This window comes from Peromyscus leucopus, chromosome 3 (genome assembly GCF_004664715.2).
Source record: "Peromyscus leucopus breed LL Stock chromosome 3, UCI_PerLeu_2.1, whole genome shotgun sequence".
Lineage (NCBI taxonomy): Eukaryota > Metazoa > Chordata > Mammalia > Rodentia > Cricetidae > Peromyscus > Peromyscus leucopus.
This window is the reverse complement of record NC_051065.1, coordinates 128,475,969-128,494,450: the sequence shown is the minus strand read 5'-3', so window position 1 is coordinate 128,494,450 and position 18,482 is coordinate 128,475,969. Positions and strand designations below refer to the sequence as shown.

Genomic DNA, 18,482 nt, shown 5'->3' with positions numbered 1-18,482 from the left:
TAAACTGGTCAATACTTCTGAAAGGTGATTTCTCCATGCAAGATCCTGGAATGCTCACCTGCTCCCTGAGGGCTGAGCACGGGCATGTGCAGCAAGGCGGGGGACGCAACTCCCAGAATCCTCTAATTGTACTTCTCTCTCCTGTGTGTGTAGCCATCATCTCTTCGAAGAGTGACAATTGCCTCTTTACCCAGAAATCTTGGAAATGTGGGGATGGTAAGTGCACGTGGAGGTCTCTGCCTCAGAAGTAAACTCGTCTCTATGACAAAAATGTAATTCTTTCACTGAACTCCTATTTTATGATTTCTCGAACCCCCGAAGGTATCTGGGATGGAAAATAATGACAGATTCAGCCGGCGGTCAAGCAGCTGGTAGGTGTGACTTGTGCCCACACTCTGGGCACCCATGGCAAGCACATGAGCATTCCTAATAACCTTTGGTTTGTTCAGAGTGTGAGCAGCACAGACATTAAAGCTGGTATTCAGTCGTGGCAGCTGCACTGGGGGATGAGAGTCACCTGGATATGAAAGGGGAAAGAAGCCAGTTCAATTTCTGCATTGACTTAAGCAGTGAGGGGACACATGAGGTACAGCTCTATTTAACGTATGGCCGTTATCTTTGTGTAGGAGAATTTTGGGGACAAAGCAGAGTGAGCACCGCCCCTCACTACACCGATTTATTAGCACCTATTCCTGGGCAGACGCTGAAGATGCGAAGTGTGACCTGAAGTAGGTGACTCATAATGTGTCTGTTGACCGGATGTGAGCTGAAGCATGCATAGTGGGGGTCAGGAGGAAGACTTTATAAATGTCATTCGGGGACATAGTGGCTCCTCTGGCCCTCAGGGTGGCAACATTTTCAGTTAAATAACTCTCTGGAACTTCCCAGATCTGGGTGTGCCAGGAACAGCCACACACTAACCTCACCTCACCGATATCTCATAGCTAGACAGAGCAAATCAGATGGCAGAACGGCAAGGCATATAGGCGTGGGTAGACAGGAAGTTAGATGCATTTGGAAGCTGCAGAGTTGGTGAGGTAAGGTTAGCTGTGCCTGTCCCTGTTCCTCTGATCTTCTCAGGCTTTAACCCCTATATCTGGCTCCATGTTTTTTATTTAACAAGACTGTTTAGAAATTCATCTACACGTGCCCATCAGCAGAGCCACAAAAGTAAAATCTCTATCACCGTAGAGTACTGAAAACAGAAATGAATACAGAACATTTCCATATAAAACATATGCTCTTTGTGACATGCATGTTCATCTGTCTTGTGTAAAGGAGAGTCATTTCATTCTTTGCTTAGCAGGGTTTGTCTTTTTGACAAAGCAGGGCTGCTATGTATCCCTAGCTTGCCTCAAACTAACAGCAATCCTCCTGTTTCGGCCTCCTGAATGTTGGGTTACAGGTGTCAACACTGTGTCTAGAATATGTTTAGCAAATTTCACGAGTTAAAATATGCTACGTGCTTCCATAGTGAAAAGTAGAGGGCAAAGGATGATGGGACTCAATGCCACGCCCCTCGCTCCACCTTACCTGGTCTGTTTTTGTTACCTGTTCAAACACCTCCCTCGGGTTTCTCATTTAAAGTGACTTTAAACACATTCACTGAGCACCTCCAGCATACTTGATCACTCCGAAGCACCAGGAAGAGATGACATAGGCATCTCACACATCCCGGGATCCTGTGGTACGTGCTCCCCATCTAGTTAAGGTGATGGATCTGAGCTTCATGGGAAAATGCCAAGTGCTTCCTTCAAAAACTGTCTGCTATGGCTTCATTCCGTCTTTGTGAACAGAAGACAGAGACCAAGAAGCTCATGGAATGCTGCTCCCTCCTCCTTAGACATTCTCCTCTGGCAATCATGGGCATCATGAGCTATTTCATATCCAACCAGGAGCTATTAGTTACAAAGTTCTGCTTAGGTGGAGGAAGCCCTCTCTAGGTTATGATCTACAGTACACTCAGTCTAGTCACTTCCCAGGGCTCTAGGTACTAGTTTGCCTTAGTTAGCTTTGCATTCAGAATATTTGCATATGCTTTAAAATTAAGATGTGTAGAGGAATGACTGTAATCCAAGTCAGCACTGATCCAAAACACTATCCAAAAGAAGCCAGAAGAGCATGCCTGGGACCCCTGCTCTCAGGAGGCAGGGACAGGAGGATCACTCCAAGTTTGAGGCCAGCCAAGGCTAACCATGAGACCCCATTTCAGAACAAGGGAAAGGCTGTACTAGAGAACAGGTGCAATGGACCGCTTACAGAAGACATTAAAGGAGGACAGGACACTGAGTGTTCACTCAGGAAATGTGCTGTCTGCATGCTCTTAAAGGATGCTACAGATGTGCACATATGTCCACACTTTGAGTAGAAGGGTTAAAGACTGACTTGTAATTTTGAATTCTTTCTTGTGGGCGTTACTGGCCAGAATTCTACACAGAAGTTATTTTAAATTACCCTAAGTTTGGTGACCTAACATTTAGAATTTGAGCACTTTGAGTTATATACTAAACATTGGCAGTGTCTGGTAAACGTAGCATATTGTCATTAGTTTCAAAACTTACTTGCAGAACCAGAGATGCCTCTGAACCGCCAGGAGAAGAGGCAGTGGAGAGGACCAGGAAGGCCAGCCTTTCTGAGAAGAGAAGCAGCCTGTCCACCTGGGACAGCACTGCAGTGTAAGCTGCTCGCACTGGAGAGGGCGGGATGGGCCACACAGGACCAGCCGTCCCACTCAAACTGCTTTATGGAGGGCATGGGGATTGTTAGGACTAAGACGAGCCACAGCATGGGGATGGTCCACTACAGTAGCTCCCCTAACTCTGTTTCACGTAGTGCAGGAACTTGACTCTGAGCCGGGCAGCCTTGGCTCAGTCCCAGGCTCTCCCAGGCTCTCCCAGCTGCTGCTTTAAGGAGCCAGTGAAAACCTGTTCTGTGGAGACCAGGGGAACAGCCTTCAGATTAGTGCAGAGGCTAGTGAGGCCGACGTACACTTTGGTTTTCTCTAGTTTAAACTTTAGCACAGCCGGGTACTGGGTTTCGTGGGATGTGCATCTAGCCTGCTTTACATGATGAAAGGATGAGATAAATGTCTTAGTGCCTATGTCACAGTCTCAGCATCATAGAGGGTACTACTTTCTTTCTTAGTTACACATGGTGGGGAGCAAATGGTCCCCTAAACCAAGAGGCTCCATCCCAACACGCAGTTAAGGCAGCCTTGTTGGGGAACTCGGTAACCAGTCTCCAGACTCCACACCCTGACTGTCCCTCTCCTGTGTCCTCTCCCCACAGCTGCGGCTCGGTGGCTTCGTGGGTCGCTCACCTGCAGGCGTCCTTCCGAAGGGCCAACAGAGTCCTCTGGCTCTCGGTGGTCTTCACTGTGCTGTTTGCAGCCTTGATGAGCTTCCTCACAGGCCAGTTCTTCCAGACAGCTGTGGAGGCCGCACCCACACAGGAAGGGAACTCCTGGATGTCTCTAGAACACATCTTATGGCCATTTACCAGACTCAGGCACAATGGGCCTCCGCCAGTGTGACGGCAGCCTGGCTGAATGTCCCGTTCTGATTTCAACATTTTCCTCTGAGATTCATAAATTAGTAACTTTCTAGTAATTATAATGCAAAGCCAGGGTTCTCAGAGCAGCTGAGATATTTTAATTCCTCAACTACATAGCATAGGGAGGGGACCCTACCTAGGGTATTTTAATGAGCTTTCTCAGAGAGAGACCGACAGACAGAGTACTTTATTGAAATTTATTGAAATAAAGAACTATTCAAATCTTTATGCAGTGAGGCTTGAAAATAGAGTGCCCTTAGGTCATTTTTGTAGTTTGTGATTCCTCCCGGGTCTCAGGGTCCCACCAGCTCTTCCACAGGCTGTGAAAACTAGGAATAGCTGAGGACCCGGGTGGACAGTAGCATGTGGCACACCGAGTCGATGAACTGGCAGTTGGAATGCCTGACCCTCTCCATCGCCTCTGCAGATGCAAAGTCCTTCACCATGTGGTACAAGGTAGAGTGAAACTCAGTTTCCTCCTGGAGGGCCTCGGAGAACATCTCACTGTCTTCCCTGATCTTGAGCATTTGTGCTCTGTCACCATTGAACATGAGGAGGCCCCAGAGACGGTCCTCTGCGGCTTCGGCCAGGGCTTCCTTCACCTGAAAAGAGAATCTGAAGTCTGAGAATGCCCAAACACACACAAGGAAAGGAGCTGTTGAGCACCCAGATCACCTGCCTTAAAGACAGGCTCACCAGGTGGTGGTGGCATACGCCTTTAATCCCAGCACTCGGGAGGCAGAGCCAGGTGGATCTCTGTGAGTTCGAGGCCAGCCTGGTCTACAGAGCGAGATCCAGGACAGGCACCAAAGCTACACAGAGAAATCCTGTCTGGAAAAAAAAAAAAAAAGACAGGCTCACTACATAGACCAGGCTGGCTCAGCCTCCCCAGTGCTAGGAGTAAAGGTGTGCGCCTCCACACACAGCTAAAAGCACTCTGTACACCCCAGTTCTGAATTGAGTTAAACCATGAAGCTATATGCATTTTGGTATGTATGCAGCATCTGCCCATTTATTCATGAGACAAATGTTACCCAGGTCTGCTCTGGAAGTTGAGGGGACAGTGGGATACCCCATCCCGAGACATTGATGCACCATTTAGACCCAACTCTCAGAGCTGGGAGCAACAGGAGAAAGAAACATGGCTGCTTTATGCTGACATACTCATTGCTGAGCCTTGTGGCGGGAGGGTAGGGTGGGTATAACTCAGCGGTGCAGCATCCATACAGCATGTGTGAGGTTCAGTCTAACTCAGAAAACTTCCGTCAACCTTGAGTTTGAAAACAGTGCTTTTCCACACGTCAACAGTAATGTGTCAGGAAGTTACGCTATAGGCCTGACCTCCGCAGAGGACCATGAACCACAGATACTCACACACATGGTTTCCCCTTTGTTCTGGGGTCAACACAGACAAGGTCACAGCACTTGGTACCGTAGTGGGTAAAGATGGCACAATCTTTCAATGGGCTGACAAGCCAACACTCAGAATTTCAAAACACCCTTCTGAACGTTGATTTCACCTCTTTAAGAGGTGAAGGCAGATACACTCATTCCTGAGTATTTTCTCTTTGGAGGACAAAGCAGTTTTATGGGTTTTGCATACTGTACCCTAAACACAACTCTCGTGGAATTGCAGACCATGTTCCACTTGCTCCAGCTAAACGCGAAAGCAGAGCTTAGCAGGGCCATTTGCCGATATGCCTTCATCTCCACCAGGGGGACCTGTCCAGAGGGCGTAAGCACAGTCAGCCTCCAAGTGCACCGAGCTTCCTCTCCATCTGTCCTCAGTTCCATTCTAAGTCAGATTCTGGGACTCCAGTCTCAAAATCAGACAATGGCTTCCCCTTCTGCACACTCCCTGAAGAACGGCGTCCACAAAGCCCTCTGTGAGCTGACGCCAACACTGCACCCTTCCTAGTCTCAGGTTCGGCTCTTGGCCTCCTGTTGTGCAGTCCACAGACCTGCCAGGCTGCTGCTCCCTTGGGAGGCCTGGCTGCAGCTGGGCTTTCTACCTAGACCCTGGGGCTGCACCCCTACCCTGCAGCTTTGGCTCCCACACACCTTGAGTCCAGCCCCCTCCTCAGCAGCCTGCTGGATACTCCCCCGCCCCACTCTTCACCTGGCTCGGTTTGGTTTCCCACAGCACTTTTTGCCGTTCTAATGTGTAAGCCACTTCAGGTGTGCCCCTCTCTGTGCCAGGACGTCAGTTCCTGGGCAGGGACTGTTGTACAGACGGGTCAGGGCAGTGCCCACAGTTAACTGGGTCACTGGGTCCTTAAAACTGACTTGTGCTGCCAGGCAGTGACGTCTTTAGTTCCAGCACTCGGGAGGCAGAGCCAGGTGGATCTCTGTGAATTCGAGGCCAGCCTGGTCTACAGAGTGAGATCCAGGACAGGCACCAAAACTACACAGAGAAACCCTATCTTGAAAAACCCCAAACAAAACAAAACTGACTTGTTCTACCTATGTATTTATGTCCATACCCTTGGGTACACGATTGACAAGTGTCACAGGACTACTGGCAGGTGAAAAGACACCAGCAGAGGCAGGCGTGCTCTCCAGTATGGAACAGTCTTGTCTACAAGCATGCCTTCCGTGATTCAGAGCACCCGTGTCTTCATGTGTTCAGGGCTGTTAACAAACACTGGCACTCGAGTGCCAGGCTGGCTGCTAGAACAGCCAAAGGTCCTGTTCTCTAGGAGCCTCAGATTCATGGAGGGTCTTGCGAACTGAACCCTTGTGAGGAGCACAGAACAGCACACAGACATGGGGACTGTGCTGAGAAACCACGAAGGAAATGGCTTTGCAGGCTGGTGGTCTGTGTGTGATTGGTGAGGAAATACAGCCCCACTGTGACCCAGCACTGGAAAAGGGAAGACGTTACAACGAGCAGTAACTGGGCTTGCTTTTGCTAAAAGTGGCCGTGTGGATGGCAGGTCTGCCCACTGCACTCGAATTCTTCAGAAGATCATTAAATCGGAGCCCTAGGTTTCCCTCCCCCAAAGTTTAATCCCGCTGTATTAGAGAGATTCACTCTGCCTTGTTGTTGACGACCACATAAAAATGAGAGTTTACAGAAGGGAAGACATTCAGGCCTGCTTCCTTCATAGCCAGAATGAAGGGTACGGGCGTCATCCATTTTCCTTCTAAATGAGACAGATGGTCTTGGCTCCTCAGTTTGACTGAAGCCAGCATGCAGAGGTTCTCCTAAATTTCAAGGAGAGAAAAGAAACCAGTCAGTATTACTCCAGGTCTAGCTCTCTCACTCTGTGCTGGTTTTGAAATCATATACCACTCTACAGTTAAACAATGCACCTGCTATGGGCCTGATCTGAAGCCCTGCCACAAGGTCCCATCACCTCAGGGACCCAATCACCACCTCAGGCAGCTCATTAACTTCCTAGGCTCTCTCTGGGTACTTGAGGGATTAGAAATGGTGTCTCAGATCTATTTTATAAAATGTTAGAACACTCTATGTTCATTCTGAATTAAAATAGCCATTAAAACAATCATAATTGTACTTTTAGGACTTATTCTTAGTTTTTAACATATGTGAAATTTAACATGCTGCATACTGTCCAGTTTAGAAGGGATACAAAGTTTGTACTTCTGTATTCTTAATGCTAATAGTACTGCCTATTTAACCTAATGTATCTAAAAGGTCAGTATCTGCTCAGTGTAAAAATGAAGTCAGTTGATTTTTTTCATACCAAATGCTCAAAATCCAACATGCATTTCTCAGTTGCAGCATTCATCAGTTTGGACCAGGTGCATCTTATTTAAGAGCTTAATTGCCACATGCATGGAACAACCTGTAAAACCTGACACTCTACTGAAAGAGATCCCCCACACACAGCAGGGGCTCCCTTCTGGACCCGGACCAGGCACAAACCACACCCAAACACCTCTCTTCACAGAGATCCTTTATCTAGCAGGGGAGAAAAGTTAAAGTGACTGCTTTCCGACTCAGGCAGAAAAACAGCAGCAAATGACCTTGCAGGTGTGATTTCCAAGAGGAGAAAAAGGTGTGGTCCATATTAGGATGGGCTAGGATGTGGCTCTATATTTTGATTGGGCATGTTAATTAGGTGAACCAAAGGGAGCTTTTGATTGCTGGACTTCAATACTTTGATACCTGGACCACGGCAGTCAGCCTCAGGAGGAGGAAGTGGCTGAATAAGGGAGTAGCCCTTGGGGGCTAGCTTTAGGAATGTAATCTAACAATGTTTAGCAAGGCAGAGGGAACGGGGGAGAAGGGCAAGGCCTGCCAGAGTCATGCGTGCCATGCTCGAGCTGGCCAGAGTCCCTTCATATGACTTTCACCTACACTCTGCCATAAGACTAGTGTTCCCTGCACTTGGGCAGAGTGGTTGGGAGCCGGGCAGTGAGGAGGCCGGGCTGGGAAGGGCAGTACCCTGTACACTCTCAAGAAAGCCAATGATTCCTAACAGACCGAGGGCAGGCTGCCTGTGTTTTGAGGGCCTGAGAAGTCACCTTATGACCCACAGAGATTTTGTTTTGTTTGCTTGTTTGAGACAGGGCCTCAGAGCATGGCTCTGAATGGCTGGTACCTCTGCCCCAAGTGCTGGGACTAAAGGTGTCTGCCACCATGCCTGTCCCATGTGGGTTTGAAGCCTGATGGTCTATTAGTATTTCTACTGTATTCAGAAGGGTTGCAGCTCTTAAAACTTAATTTTGCATATCACAAACTCACCAATGATTGTAAGTAACCCATAAATGTTTTAATACATCTCCATGCTGCCTAAGAAAGTGCCCTGGGCCTCCGTGCAGTGAGTTCTCCGTCCTCACCCTCAGCCTGGTGGCATAAATCCTCTCTGCTGGGGCTTCCAAGGCTGTGGACTTTCTGAGGCGCAGTAGTCCTGTTCAGCAAGACAAGCCTTAGAGAAGCTCCCGAGACAAGGGTGAGGACACCATTCCCAGGAGAGGCTTGCTGGGGTGACTGTGCCACCACTAGTAACTTCCCTCTTACACACTGTTACTCATTTACCCATGAACTTAGAAGCCATAGCTCCGGGACGTTTCACATGTGTGCTCGTGGACACTATTCAACCCGTAGGCCGGCTGTGAAGTCACCCACCTTGATGTGTATCTGGAGCTCAGTGAAAAGGGAAGTCACAGTCATGAGGACTCTGTTCACACCGAGGGGTCGCAGTTCCCAGGACTGGTACGGCATATTAATATGGGCATCTTGAATCAAGGTCACAGGGCCCAAAGTATCCAAACAGAAGGATATGAGCCTGTCTTCTCGACTGTAAAAAACCTCACTAATGCCATCTGTTTTCCAGATTTTACCTTCATAACAGAAGATGGGACATTAGTTTCATGTCTTTCCTATAAAAATGAATTAAAAACAGCTAAGTCCATGTGCTATGCACTAAGGGGTTTTCTGTATTAAGACTCTCAAGGAAAAGCTCCCCCTGCTGGGAGATCCCTGCTCCCAAGGTCCAGTCCAAACTCCAGCATGTTCCACATGACACTGTCCTGTGCCACCTCTCATGCCTGTTTTCAGCCCCCCTCCTGCCTGGCATGCCGCAAGCCTTCCCTAGCCTTACACAGAGGGTCTTCACCTGCTTTATTTTTTATAGTTTATTTTTGTTTACAATTATACTTTCAGGGATCGTTTCCAAGTTTGTTATTTATTTTATATGTTTTTATGTGTTTTGCCTACATGCATGTATGTGGGCCAACTGCATGCAATGCCCACAAAAGCTAGCAGAGGGCACCACCTCTCATGGAACGGGAGTTAACATGAGTGGCCATGCAGGTGCTCAGAATAGAACCCTCTGCAAGAGCAGCAGGTGCTCTTGACGACTGAGCCTCTCTCCAGCCCCTTCACTTCTGTTTCAACAGCTGTAAATGCTCCTGTTTATAAGCGCGCACTCTCGCTTTGAGGACGTGGATACCGCTGTGGAGCCATGTCCCTGATGCAATGACAGTTTTTAAACCCCTCCCAAGAAGAGCCCCTGTGTGCACTCCCTTGAATGTCCATTTCCAGATTCACCTCTAAGATGTTCCTGTCTACACCTCACAGAAATGCTCTCATACAGTAGGTGGCATGCTTTGGCTCTTATAAGTCATTAAGAAGATCCAGTTTAGAAGTGGGGGACGCCCTGGCCATGGTAGCGTCCGGCACTTGGAAAACAGAGGTGGGAGGCTCATCAGTTTGAGGGCTAAGTGCTTAGTTCAAGGCCATTCTGGGCCTCAGCAAACAAAAAAAAAATCATTTAGTGAAAAATGATTCAAATAAACATTTCATTAAACAGGATGATGCACGTCTACCACATAAAATGTCCAGCACTGGTCATTAGTAAACAAAATAGAACCATTGTTCAGAACCACATCATACACACAAGACAGGCGATGATGAGTGTCAGCCAGAGGGTGTGACATGAACAGAACTTGAAAAATGTGCAGTCATGTCAAGAAACAGGTGACATTCCTTGCCACGTGTCTGCACGTGGAGATCAGGGGACAACTCCCGGTGTTGGTCCTCAGCTGTCACCTTGCTTGAGGCAGAGTCCCTCTTTGTCAACCTCGCAGGCCAAGCTGACTAGCGGGTGAGATTTTGGGGCTCTCTGGTCTCCCTCTCCCACCTCACTGTAGAGCACAGGGTAGAGATGTGTGCCGCGGGGCCCGGCTCTCCCTGGGGTAGAGATGTGTGCCGCGGGGCCCCGCTTTCCTGGGGTAGAGATGTGTGCCGCGGGGCCCGGCTTTCCTGGGATAGAGATGTGTGCCGCGGGGCCCGGCTTTCCCGGGGTAGAGATGTGTGCCGCGGGGCCCGGCTTTCCACAGACTCTGGAGATTCAAACCTGGGTCCTCCTGCCAGCATAGGCAGTGCTGTGCCTGCTAAGCCTTCCCTCGGGTCCAGTGTGGGTTGATGAGATAAATAATTAGCAGCGGCACTCTTAAAGTGACTCTTCTGGGCTGGCATGATGTGGCTTGGTGGCTAGAGGTGCTTGCCGCCGAGCCTGACGGTGAGTTTGGATCCCTGGACTCCACGGCGGAAGGAGAGGAATGACTCCTGTAAGCCGTGATTTGACCCCCAGGAGTGCTGTGGCATGTGCATGCCCCTCCGCCCAAACAGGCCAATAACAAGTATAAACTACACAAGCTCTGGCTGGAATTTCAGAGGGCACAGCACCTCCCAGCTTTCGAGGCTGTGGGCTCCATCCCAGCCTTTGAGAGGTAGAAGCAGGAAGATAAGAAGTTTGGGGCCATCCTTGACTACACCTTGGGTTGGAGACCCAGTCAGGCTTTACAAGACCCTGTCTCAAAACCATGGAAGACGGAGGGAGGGAGGGAGGGAGGGAGGGAGGTCACTTGCATTACCCTCCTTGCTGGCTGAGGCATGGCTGTACCTTCTGCATCCCACCTTATGACCTTGGGATCCTCAAAGAAGATTACGTTCTCACGGACCTCCAGTGTGACCTCTATGGGTGGAAAGGCATTTTCTGGATCGGGTTCCTCTGTGGTCTCCGGAGGATATGTAAACCTCTGCAATCCTTCTTGGCGTATCTTTTAAAAATGACCAGGATGAGGAAAATTAGAAGGTGGTGCAACAGCCAGACACACCTGCCCCTAACAAGCTCTGCTCACAGACACACCTGCCCCTAACAAGCTCTGCTCGCTGTCACATGCATCTACAGAAGTAGGAGGAGACATCAGAACACAACTCAAAGATAAATGTTTGAGGGGAAAACATTGCCACACTTAACCATAACCACAGAGCTTCCTATAGGCCTGACTCCAGATGTATTCCTCTCTATCTACATCTCAAGCCCTGTGACAACCCTGCATTCCACAGAGCCGATAACCAAGACACAAGAGGAATCAGGCCACCTGCCGAAGACCACAAGAAGACTTCAAGTTCACAACGACTCGCAAACGCCTCCCATGGGACCCAGAGTCACTAGGTCTAATATTTTGATGAGGGACCCTGGGCAATAGAACAGAAATGTGGGTGCCCCCTGACAGCACAGGGAGGCGTGGGTAAGGGTCTCCCCCTGACAGCCCATCCCTGCGGCAAGGCAGGGCTGTGAACCATTTGAATCATCAGGGAGAGAAGGCACTGGGGAAGATGAAAGTTAGAAAATCCAGGAGAATATTCTGGGATATGGGAAGTGAAGAGTCCTGCAGTCAGGTGAGCACACACTGTCCTCTCGGGAGCCACAGCCAGGCATGCAGCAGAATTCTGTGGATTCCGGTGCTTGATACAAAGAGGTGAGGCAGGACACTGACCAAATTCAACAACACATTTTTGGATGATTTCTTGAAAAACTTGTCTTGGCCTGAACCTTCCTGTGGATAAAGAGTTTTGAAGGTCTGCCTTCACTGAGGGATGTCTTTTTCTAGACAAGCACTCTGCCACTGAGCTACACCACCAGCCCCAAAGGGATGGTTTTCTTAGTTTGATTAACGTGTGTGCAGACCACATTTTCTCCCTTAGATTTGCTCTTATTTCATGGGGAGGAAAGGAAAGGAAAGGCCTGATCAAAATCAGCTGGGCAAAGAGTCCGATGGCTAAAACCCAGGTGGACACACACAGCGCATAAGATGGTGTGTGGCACACCTGTGGCACACCTGCACTATTATATATTGCTGGGAGTGATCAGGAAAAAACATCTGCATGTACCTGAAGTTACCTCCAAACACTTGCCAGCCAAGTCCACTAAGAGGTGCTGAACTGTGGTGATATTTTATCTGTGTCCCCCAATAAAGCTTACTTGGAGGTCAGAGGAAAACTCCAGTCACAATATTAATCATAGAGGTCAGGCAGTGGTAGCACACACCTTTAATCCTAGCATTTAGGAGGCAGAGATTCATCCAGATCGCTGTGAGTTCAAGGCCACACTGGGAACAGAGCCAGGAGTGGTGGTACACACCTTTAATCCCAGCACTAACCATGGAGGTCTGGAGGTCTGTACAGACAGCAAGTGATGGAGCGGGGTGGAGAGAGGAAGTGAGATGGCAGGGACAGAAGACAATAGGCGTGGGCAGACAGGAAGTGGCTCTCTCTGGAGGCGGAGGGTTGGTAAAGTGAGGTTGGCTGTGCTGGTCCTGTTCCTCTGATCTCTGTTTTGACCCCGCTATCTGGCGCTGGGTTTTTATTAATAAGACCGTGTAGCAGTTCGTCTACACTGAACCAACAAGTAGAAGGCGGCTTGTTTTGTGGGACTGGGGTTTGAATACAGGGCCTGCTCACACCCAAGCCTTTGAATTAAGATTTTGGCATAATGTTTTTGAAACATTCTGAGAAGGGCTGCACAAGTGGTCAGCTGACCTGGCATGAGCAAGAGCTCATCTTCCTTCCCAGGTGTTGAGAATGGGAGTATGGAACTAAACAAACAAAACAAAAACAAAAAAAGCCACTTTTAAAAAAACCTTTGTTTCTCAGATAGAAGAAATACTTTTCCTTTGGAGCTATTTATAGGTTAGAGCAACCTCCAGTGCAGGAGGCCATAGGTGGGACCAGTTAGCACATGCTAAACCAACCCACTAAAAATGAAAATCAATGAACTAGAACAGTGTACACTTGTAATCTCAGCACTTGGGAGGCTGAGGCAGGGGGACCACCACAAAAACCTGGCTATAAAGTAGGCTGCAGGAAGTCTGGGATTCCTAGTGAGACCTTGTCTCAGAAAGCAAAACAAACAGAAACTAGAGACGGACATACACCAGGTCCTTACAGGAGGGGCTGTGTGAGATGGGGCAGCTCCGACAGGGTAATCCAAGCCTGGGGGCCAGCACAGGGTGACAGCTGGGAACTCCTGTCACTGGTGTCCTCGGGGTGCCGTGTGCTGGCAGTCCTAGCCTCCACTGACTCAGTGGATCTGAGGCCACCAACCACTATGACATTTGCTGACATCCCCAGGTGCTGCTCGGTCCTCAGGGCCAGCCTGTTCCTGAATGTTCTCTAGACAGATTCACACAGGTGCTGCCCAGGCCTCAGGACATGTGCTGGGAAAACCTCATTCTGGGTTTGGGGCAGTTCTGAGGGTCACACTCAGAGTGTCACCCATGCCAGGAGCATGCTCTACCACTGAGCTGAACCCCAGCCTAGGAATTTCTGATTTAGTGACTTATGAACTTGCTTTTCTAGAAAATTCCCCAGTGACCACAGAGGTCGTTGAAGCTTATGTAAGCATGGAACCAGAGCAGAGCTGGGCAGCTGTGACATCCCCCGGGACGTCCCTCTACTGCTGTTCTCCATAAGCACACCTGAACTAGAATGTAGGCATGCCCACAGTTTTCTACAGAGGCCTCAGTGCCCAAGAGGAGGGCTGTGGGGCTCTCAGAGTCAGGGCAGCCTAGCAAGGTGAAAACGGTTAGTTACCACCTGGCCATTTCACAGAAAATCAGTATTTGCCAAGCTCTGATGCAGACAAGCAGTATTATGGATCAGTCAGCACTTTGGGGCATTAGTATTGTAGGTTTACAGGAAAGAATTTCTCCAACAATGGGACCAATGAGCATCAGATGCTGAGATCATGGGCAATGAAGTAAAATGATTTCACCTGCGATTCACATGGAGGTGTCTCCTACCTCGACTAGTACCCAGCCCTTCACTGGTTTGCACTGAGGGGGCAGCTCCAGGATGTCCAGGTGGTACACGCCACCCAGGGTGGAGAAATGGCACAGGTCCACCTCCTTCTCCTCATTGGTGTGTGGGAACTCCACGCTGTTCTCCACCAGGCGCAGCTGTGCTGAAATGAACCACAGTTAGTGCAGTTTCAGATCAGACTGGAGCGTCTTGTGTATGTGTGTGTGTGTTGGGGGGGGGGGGTGTTGCGAAAACAAAATCCCAGGGCTGCTGAGGGAGGTTTGTCTTTGGGTACTACACTTCATGCATTGTTCTTAAAGTGTTTCACTAGCCAGCCTGAGGGGAGCAGGTGTGTGTTTGTGTGTGCGTGTGTACGTGTGTGCGCGTGAGTGTATGAATGTGCATGTGTGCATGCGTGTGGGGGGTGGGTAGGAAGGGCTCTGTTTGCAGCACACACTAGTATTGTAGGAGGCTACATATAATAAGCATGTCTTACTGGTAAAATTGTATTTCATAAAAAACAGTTTGATCAAAAATTGATAATTACCAAACTAAGTCCTTAAAATTGGACATTATCTGACTAAAAATCCAAAGAAGATGGTGGGAAGTTCATGGTGGAAAAGTAGATTTTGGCCTGTGTTTCAAATGAATAATGGTTATTTCAATAGAAATAGGCCCAGCTGGTAGAAACTCCAGGGAAGTGAAGAAGCAGGAACTCTGTGGGATCCTATGATCTAGCAATCTGAGTGCACAGTGAGAAGTCACACCCGCAGTCAGTCACCAGGACAGGGGCCGTTCTCACCTCTCACCCCAAGGCAGTCAGCCACTTACAAACGTCACCCTCAGCAGGGGCTGGACTGATTCTGCAGACTGACCCAGATGTGGGGTGCACACCGCTTGTCCCAGTTCTCAGGAGGTAAAGGCAGGAGGGTCCACATGGTGAGTGCTGGGCTAGCCAGGGCTGGGTAATGTGACCCTGCCCCTCCCCCAAAGCTAACTAACATGTACAGTCCAAGTTTCTTCAACCACAAAATCTGCATGGTGTCAGCACTGTGGTAGAGTTCGGCAGGAGAGTGTGTGGGTATGGGTAGAGCTAGCAGGGGCAGACACGGGGACTATAGAGGCATTGCCTCCCCCCTCCCCCAGACACAGCAGGGTCCCACGGTCCCACCTGTCTCTGGTGAGTGTTTAACAGACTTCACTCTTTTACTTTTTTTTTTTTGGAGACAGGGTTTCACTGTGTAGTTAGGTGTTAAGAAGTGTGTTAGGAAATGTCCTGGAGCTTGCTCTGTAGACCAGGCTGGCCTCTAACTTACAGACCCACCAGCCTCTCTGCCTCCCAAACGCTAGGATTAAAGGCCTGGGCCACCACTGCTCAGCTAACTTTTAAATGTATTTAATTTATCATTTATTGGCCTAAAAAGAAGCCAGAAGTCCTGCTGGGCTCAAATGCGGACGGTGACGCCATCTCTGACAGGGCCACCATGGAGGGAACTGGTGTGGACGGCAGGAGGCCGCCCCTACTCTGGCGTCACGGGTCTAGAAAAAAGAAAAACCTTACCTGGTTTGGCCTTGGCCATAGAAATATTTCAAAGATGGGAGGGAGGGCATGGAGCTCGACAAGTAGGACGCCTGCTTTGTATGCACAAGGCCTTGGGTTCGATCCTCAGCACCACATAAAGCTTGCTTGGGAGCCCAGCACTGGGAGGTGGAGCCAGGTGGATCAGAAGCTGAAGGTCATCCTCAGCTACACAGGGTTTGAGACCAGCCTGAGCTACATGAAACATTGCCTCAGAATATATAAATAATTGAATAAAAGAATACAAAGATTTAAGTGTGTTAAAAAATGTAAGGAAACAGACAGAGGTTTGTTAAGACAAATATGCTTGGAAGTATACAGAACAGATTCCTTAGACATCACTGAGAAAGAGGAACAGTGAGAGTTAAGAGGACAGGCATCATCACACAAAAGCCAGCCATGTGACCACCTTCACCTTTCCGAGGTGCATCTAGGTAGGCTACCGGCAGATCAAGACTGTGAAGTATGGGCCAGGGGGCGGTGGTGGCACACGCCTTTAATCCCAGCACTCGGGAGGCAGAGGCAGGCAGAGCTCTGTGAGTTCGAGGCCAGCCTGGTCTCCAAAGAGAGTTCCAGGAAAGGCACAAAGCTACACAGAGAAACCCTGTCTCGAAGAAAAAAAAAAAAAAAAGACTGTAAAGTGTGGTGATATATTGTGTACCCTAATAAAATTTACCTGAAGATCAGAGAACAGAACAAGCCACTAGATCAAACATAGAGGCCAAGCAGTGGTGGCACACACCTTTAATCCTAGCACTCAGGAGGCAGAGATGTCTGGATCTGTGTGAGTTTTCAAAGCCACCCTGGACTACATGAGATTGATTCAGCCTAGGAGAGAAACAGAGGCAGGCAGTGGTGGCACACACCTTTAATCCCAGTACTGGGAAGCACACATGCCTTTAATGGCTGGGCGGAGAAAGGTATATAAGGCGTGAACACACAGGAACTAGGAGTCTTTCAGCTGAGGAGTCCTAGCCGTAAGAGGTGTCTCTCTGATCTTTCAGCATTCACCCCAATACCAGGATCCTGGGTTTTTTGTTAATGAGACAGGTGTGTGTTCATGCGTGTGCTTGTGAGTGTGTGCTGCAGCAGTGAGTGCAGAGAAGAGATGGGGTCAATGAGAATTTAAACAATGCTCCCTTGTTCGGGTTGAATTATGCAGCTACTTTAATAAATGAGGCCGGCTACCACTGTATCCTGGGATCAGTGCTGAATACCATTGTCCAGGACATATATTTTTCCTAAGTATATAACTTAATATTGAGTAGAAAAACATTCCTGTCAATAGAAGTCTTTTATCTGATATGATCCCCCAGTTTGAATAAAATCAAAAAGGTGCATAGTGAGGGACAACAGACAAAAGACTGTGAACACTGCTTATCTTGGGAGAGGGACTGTGAAGGATTTCTTCTTTGAACATATTTTTCCTTGTGCAATGGTCTTGCATGACTTTTCTAAGAAGAAAACCTCCATCATACAGCAAGGATGTGATGAGAATACCTGCTGAGACAACTTCACTTAGCAACCGCATCTCCAGCTCGTATCTGGGGCCTTTGGAGTTTTCCTCCTCCTGGTAGTAAGCCTGCAACCAAAGAACAGGGGGCTGTGAGTGTCAGCATCCACAGAAATTAGTCTGTGACTGGAAAAGGAAGATGTCGGTCTGTAAAACAACCTGCGATTTGGGCATGTCCTGGCACTACACCAGGAAAACATGAAATCCACAAAGTTAATCCATTAAAAATCTAGCATTAAAGTTGGGCATGGTGGTGCACTCAGGAGGCAGAGGCAGGAAGATCTCTGTCTGTTCAAGGCCAGCCTGGTCCACAGAGTGAGTTCTAGGCCAGCTAGGGCTAAACCAGAGTGAAACCCTTTCTCAGAAACCAAGCCAAAACAAGAGCATAACCATTCGCCATGATCGCTTTTTAATTCCTAGCCTAAATCCTGCCACTTCAGGGGCAAGCTTTACCTGCTGTTTTGATTTGATGTCTATCTCATCCCTTAACCTTTCAATACGCATGCAATCCCTTCAGCACACAGACCAGGACGTGTCCAGAATGCCAGCTGTCACTCCTCCACGAGACAGCCCACTAAGGAGGAATTAGACAGGAGGTCGCTCAGGTGAGAGCTTGCCCAGCATGCAGGAGGACTAGGGTTCGATCCCAGCGCTGCATAAAGCAGGGCGATATAGCTATGTCTGCGATCCCAGCACTCAGGGGTGAAGGCAGGAGATTCAGAAGTCCAAGGTCTTCCTTGGCTACACAGCCATTTGAGGCCAGCCTGGGCTCCATGACATTCTTTCTCAAAACCACTGACTCCAGACAAACAACAAAATGAACAAGCAAAAAGTAAAACTCCTATGTGGTGGTATTCTAATTGTACTGAAATGTGATTTTGATTGTATGTTAATAAATAAAGTTGCCCGGGGGTCAGAGCTATTAGAGCCATAGACAGAGTGTGGCAGTGGTGGTACACGCCTTTAATCCCATAGATCTCTGTGTGTTCAGGGATATAGCCAGCATTGGAGACATATGCCTTTAAGACCTGGGGGGGGGCTGTACATACAGTGACGAGGCAGTCACGTGTTTGGGTTTACAACCAATGAGAAGGCAGAACAAAATACTATAAAAAGACGGACAGACAGGATATAGCTCTCTTTCAGGAAGCTGGGACACCACAGGAGGAAGGGTAAGATTTTAGCTCTGAGCTCTGACCTCTTGGCTTTCTCTTTTACATTGTTTCTTATTTAATAAGACTGTTGGATACATCAACACTCCTAAGTTCATCCAGTGG

At 48.7% G+C, this 18,482-nt stretch overlaps 2 protein-coding genes across 10 annotated transcripts in view; one reads left to right on the top strand and one right to left on the bottom strand.

Moving 5' to 3' along the window:
* Positions 1 to 3,778, top strand: part of Irag2 (inositol 1,4,5-triphosphate receptor associated 2) — a 50,213-nt gene extending 46,435 nt beyond the window's left edge. For all 4 annotated transcript variants that reach the window (XM_037203996.1, XM_037203997.1, XM_028891789.2 and 1 more), the window contains 5 exons: positions 154 to 216; positions 322 to 371; positions 627 to 728; positions 2,568 to 2,675; positions 3,289 to 3,778. In XM_037203996.1, the coding sequence (XP_037059891.1) occupies positions 154 to 216; positions 322 to 371; positions 627 to 728; positions 2,568 to 2,675; positions 3,289 to 3,532 (567 nt within the window). In that variant the 3' untranslated portion in view covers positions 3,533 to 3,778. The remainder of the gene's footprint in view (positions 1 to 153; positions 217 to 321; positions 372 to 626; positions 729 to 2,567; positions 2,676 to 3,288) is intronic.
* Cfap94 (cilia and flagella associated protein 94) overlaps positions 3,734 to 18,482 on the bottom strand; it is a 47,552-nt gene continuing 32,803 nt past the window's right edge. For 4 of the 6 annotated variants that reach the window (XM_028891785.2, XM_037203995.1, XM_037203993.1 and 1 more), the window contains 7 exons: positions 17,193 to 17,274; positions 14,116 to 14,276; positions 10,932 to 11,088; positions 8,651 to 8,865; positions 6,592 to 6,759; positions 5,161 to 5,274; positions 3,734 to 4,154 (listed from right to left, as the gene is read on the bottom strand). In XM_028891785.2, the coding sequence (XP_028747618.1) occupies positions 3,882 to 4,154; positions 5,161 to 5,274; positions 6,592 to 6,759; positions 8,651 to 8,865; positions 10,932 to 11,088; positions 14,116 to 14,276; positions 17,193 to 17,274 (1,170 nt within the window). In that variant the 3' untranslated portion in view covers positions 3,734 to 3,881. Of the gene's footprint in view, positions 4,155 to 5,160; positions 5,275 to 6,035; positions 6,760 to 8,650; positions 8,866 to 10,931; positions 11,089 to 14,115; positions 14,277 to 17,192; positions 17,275 to 18,482 lie in introns of those variants that run through there. The other 2 variants (XM_037203994.1, XR_005091151.1) reach the window with 2 other exon arrangements.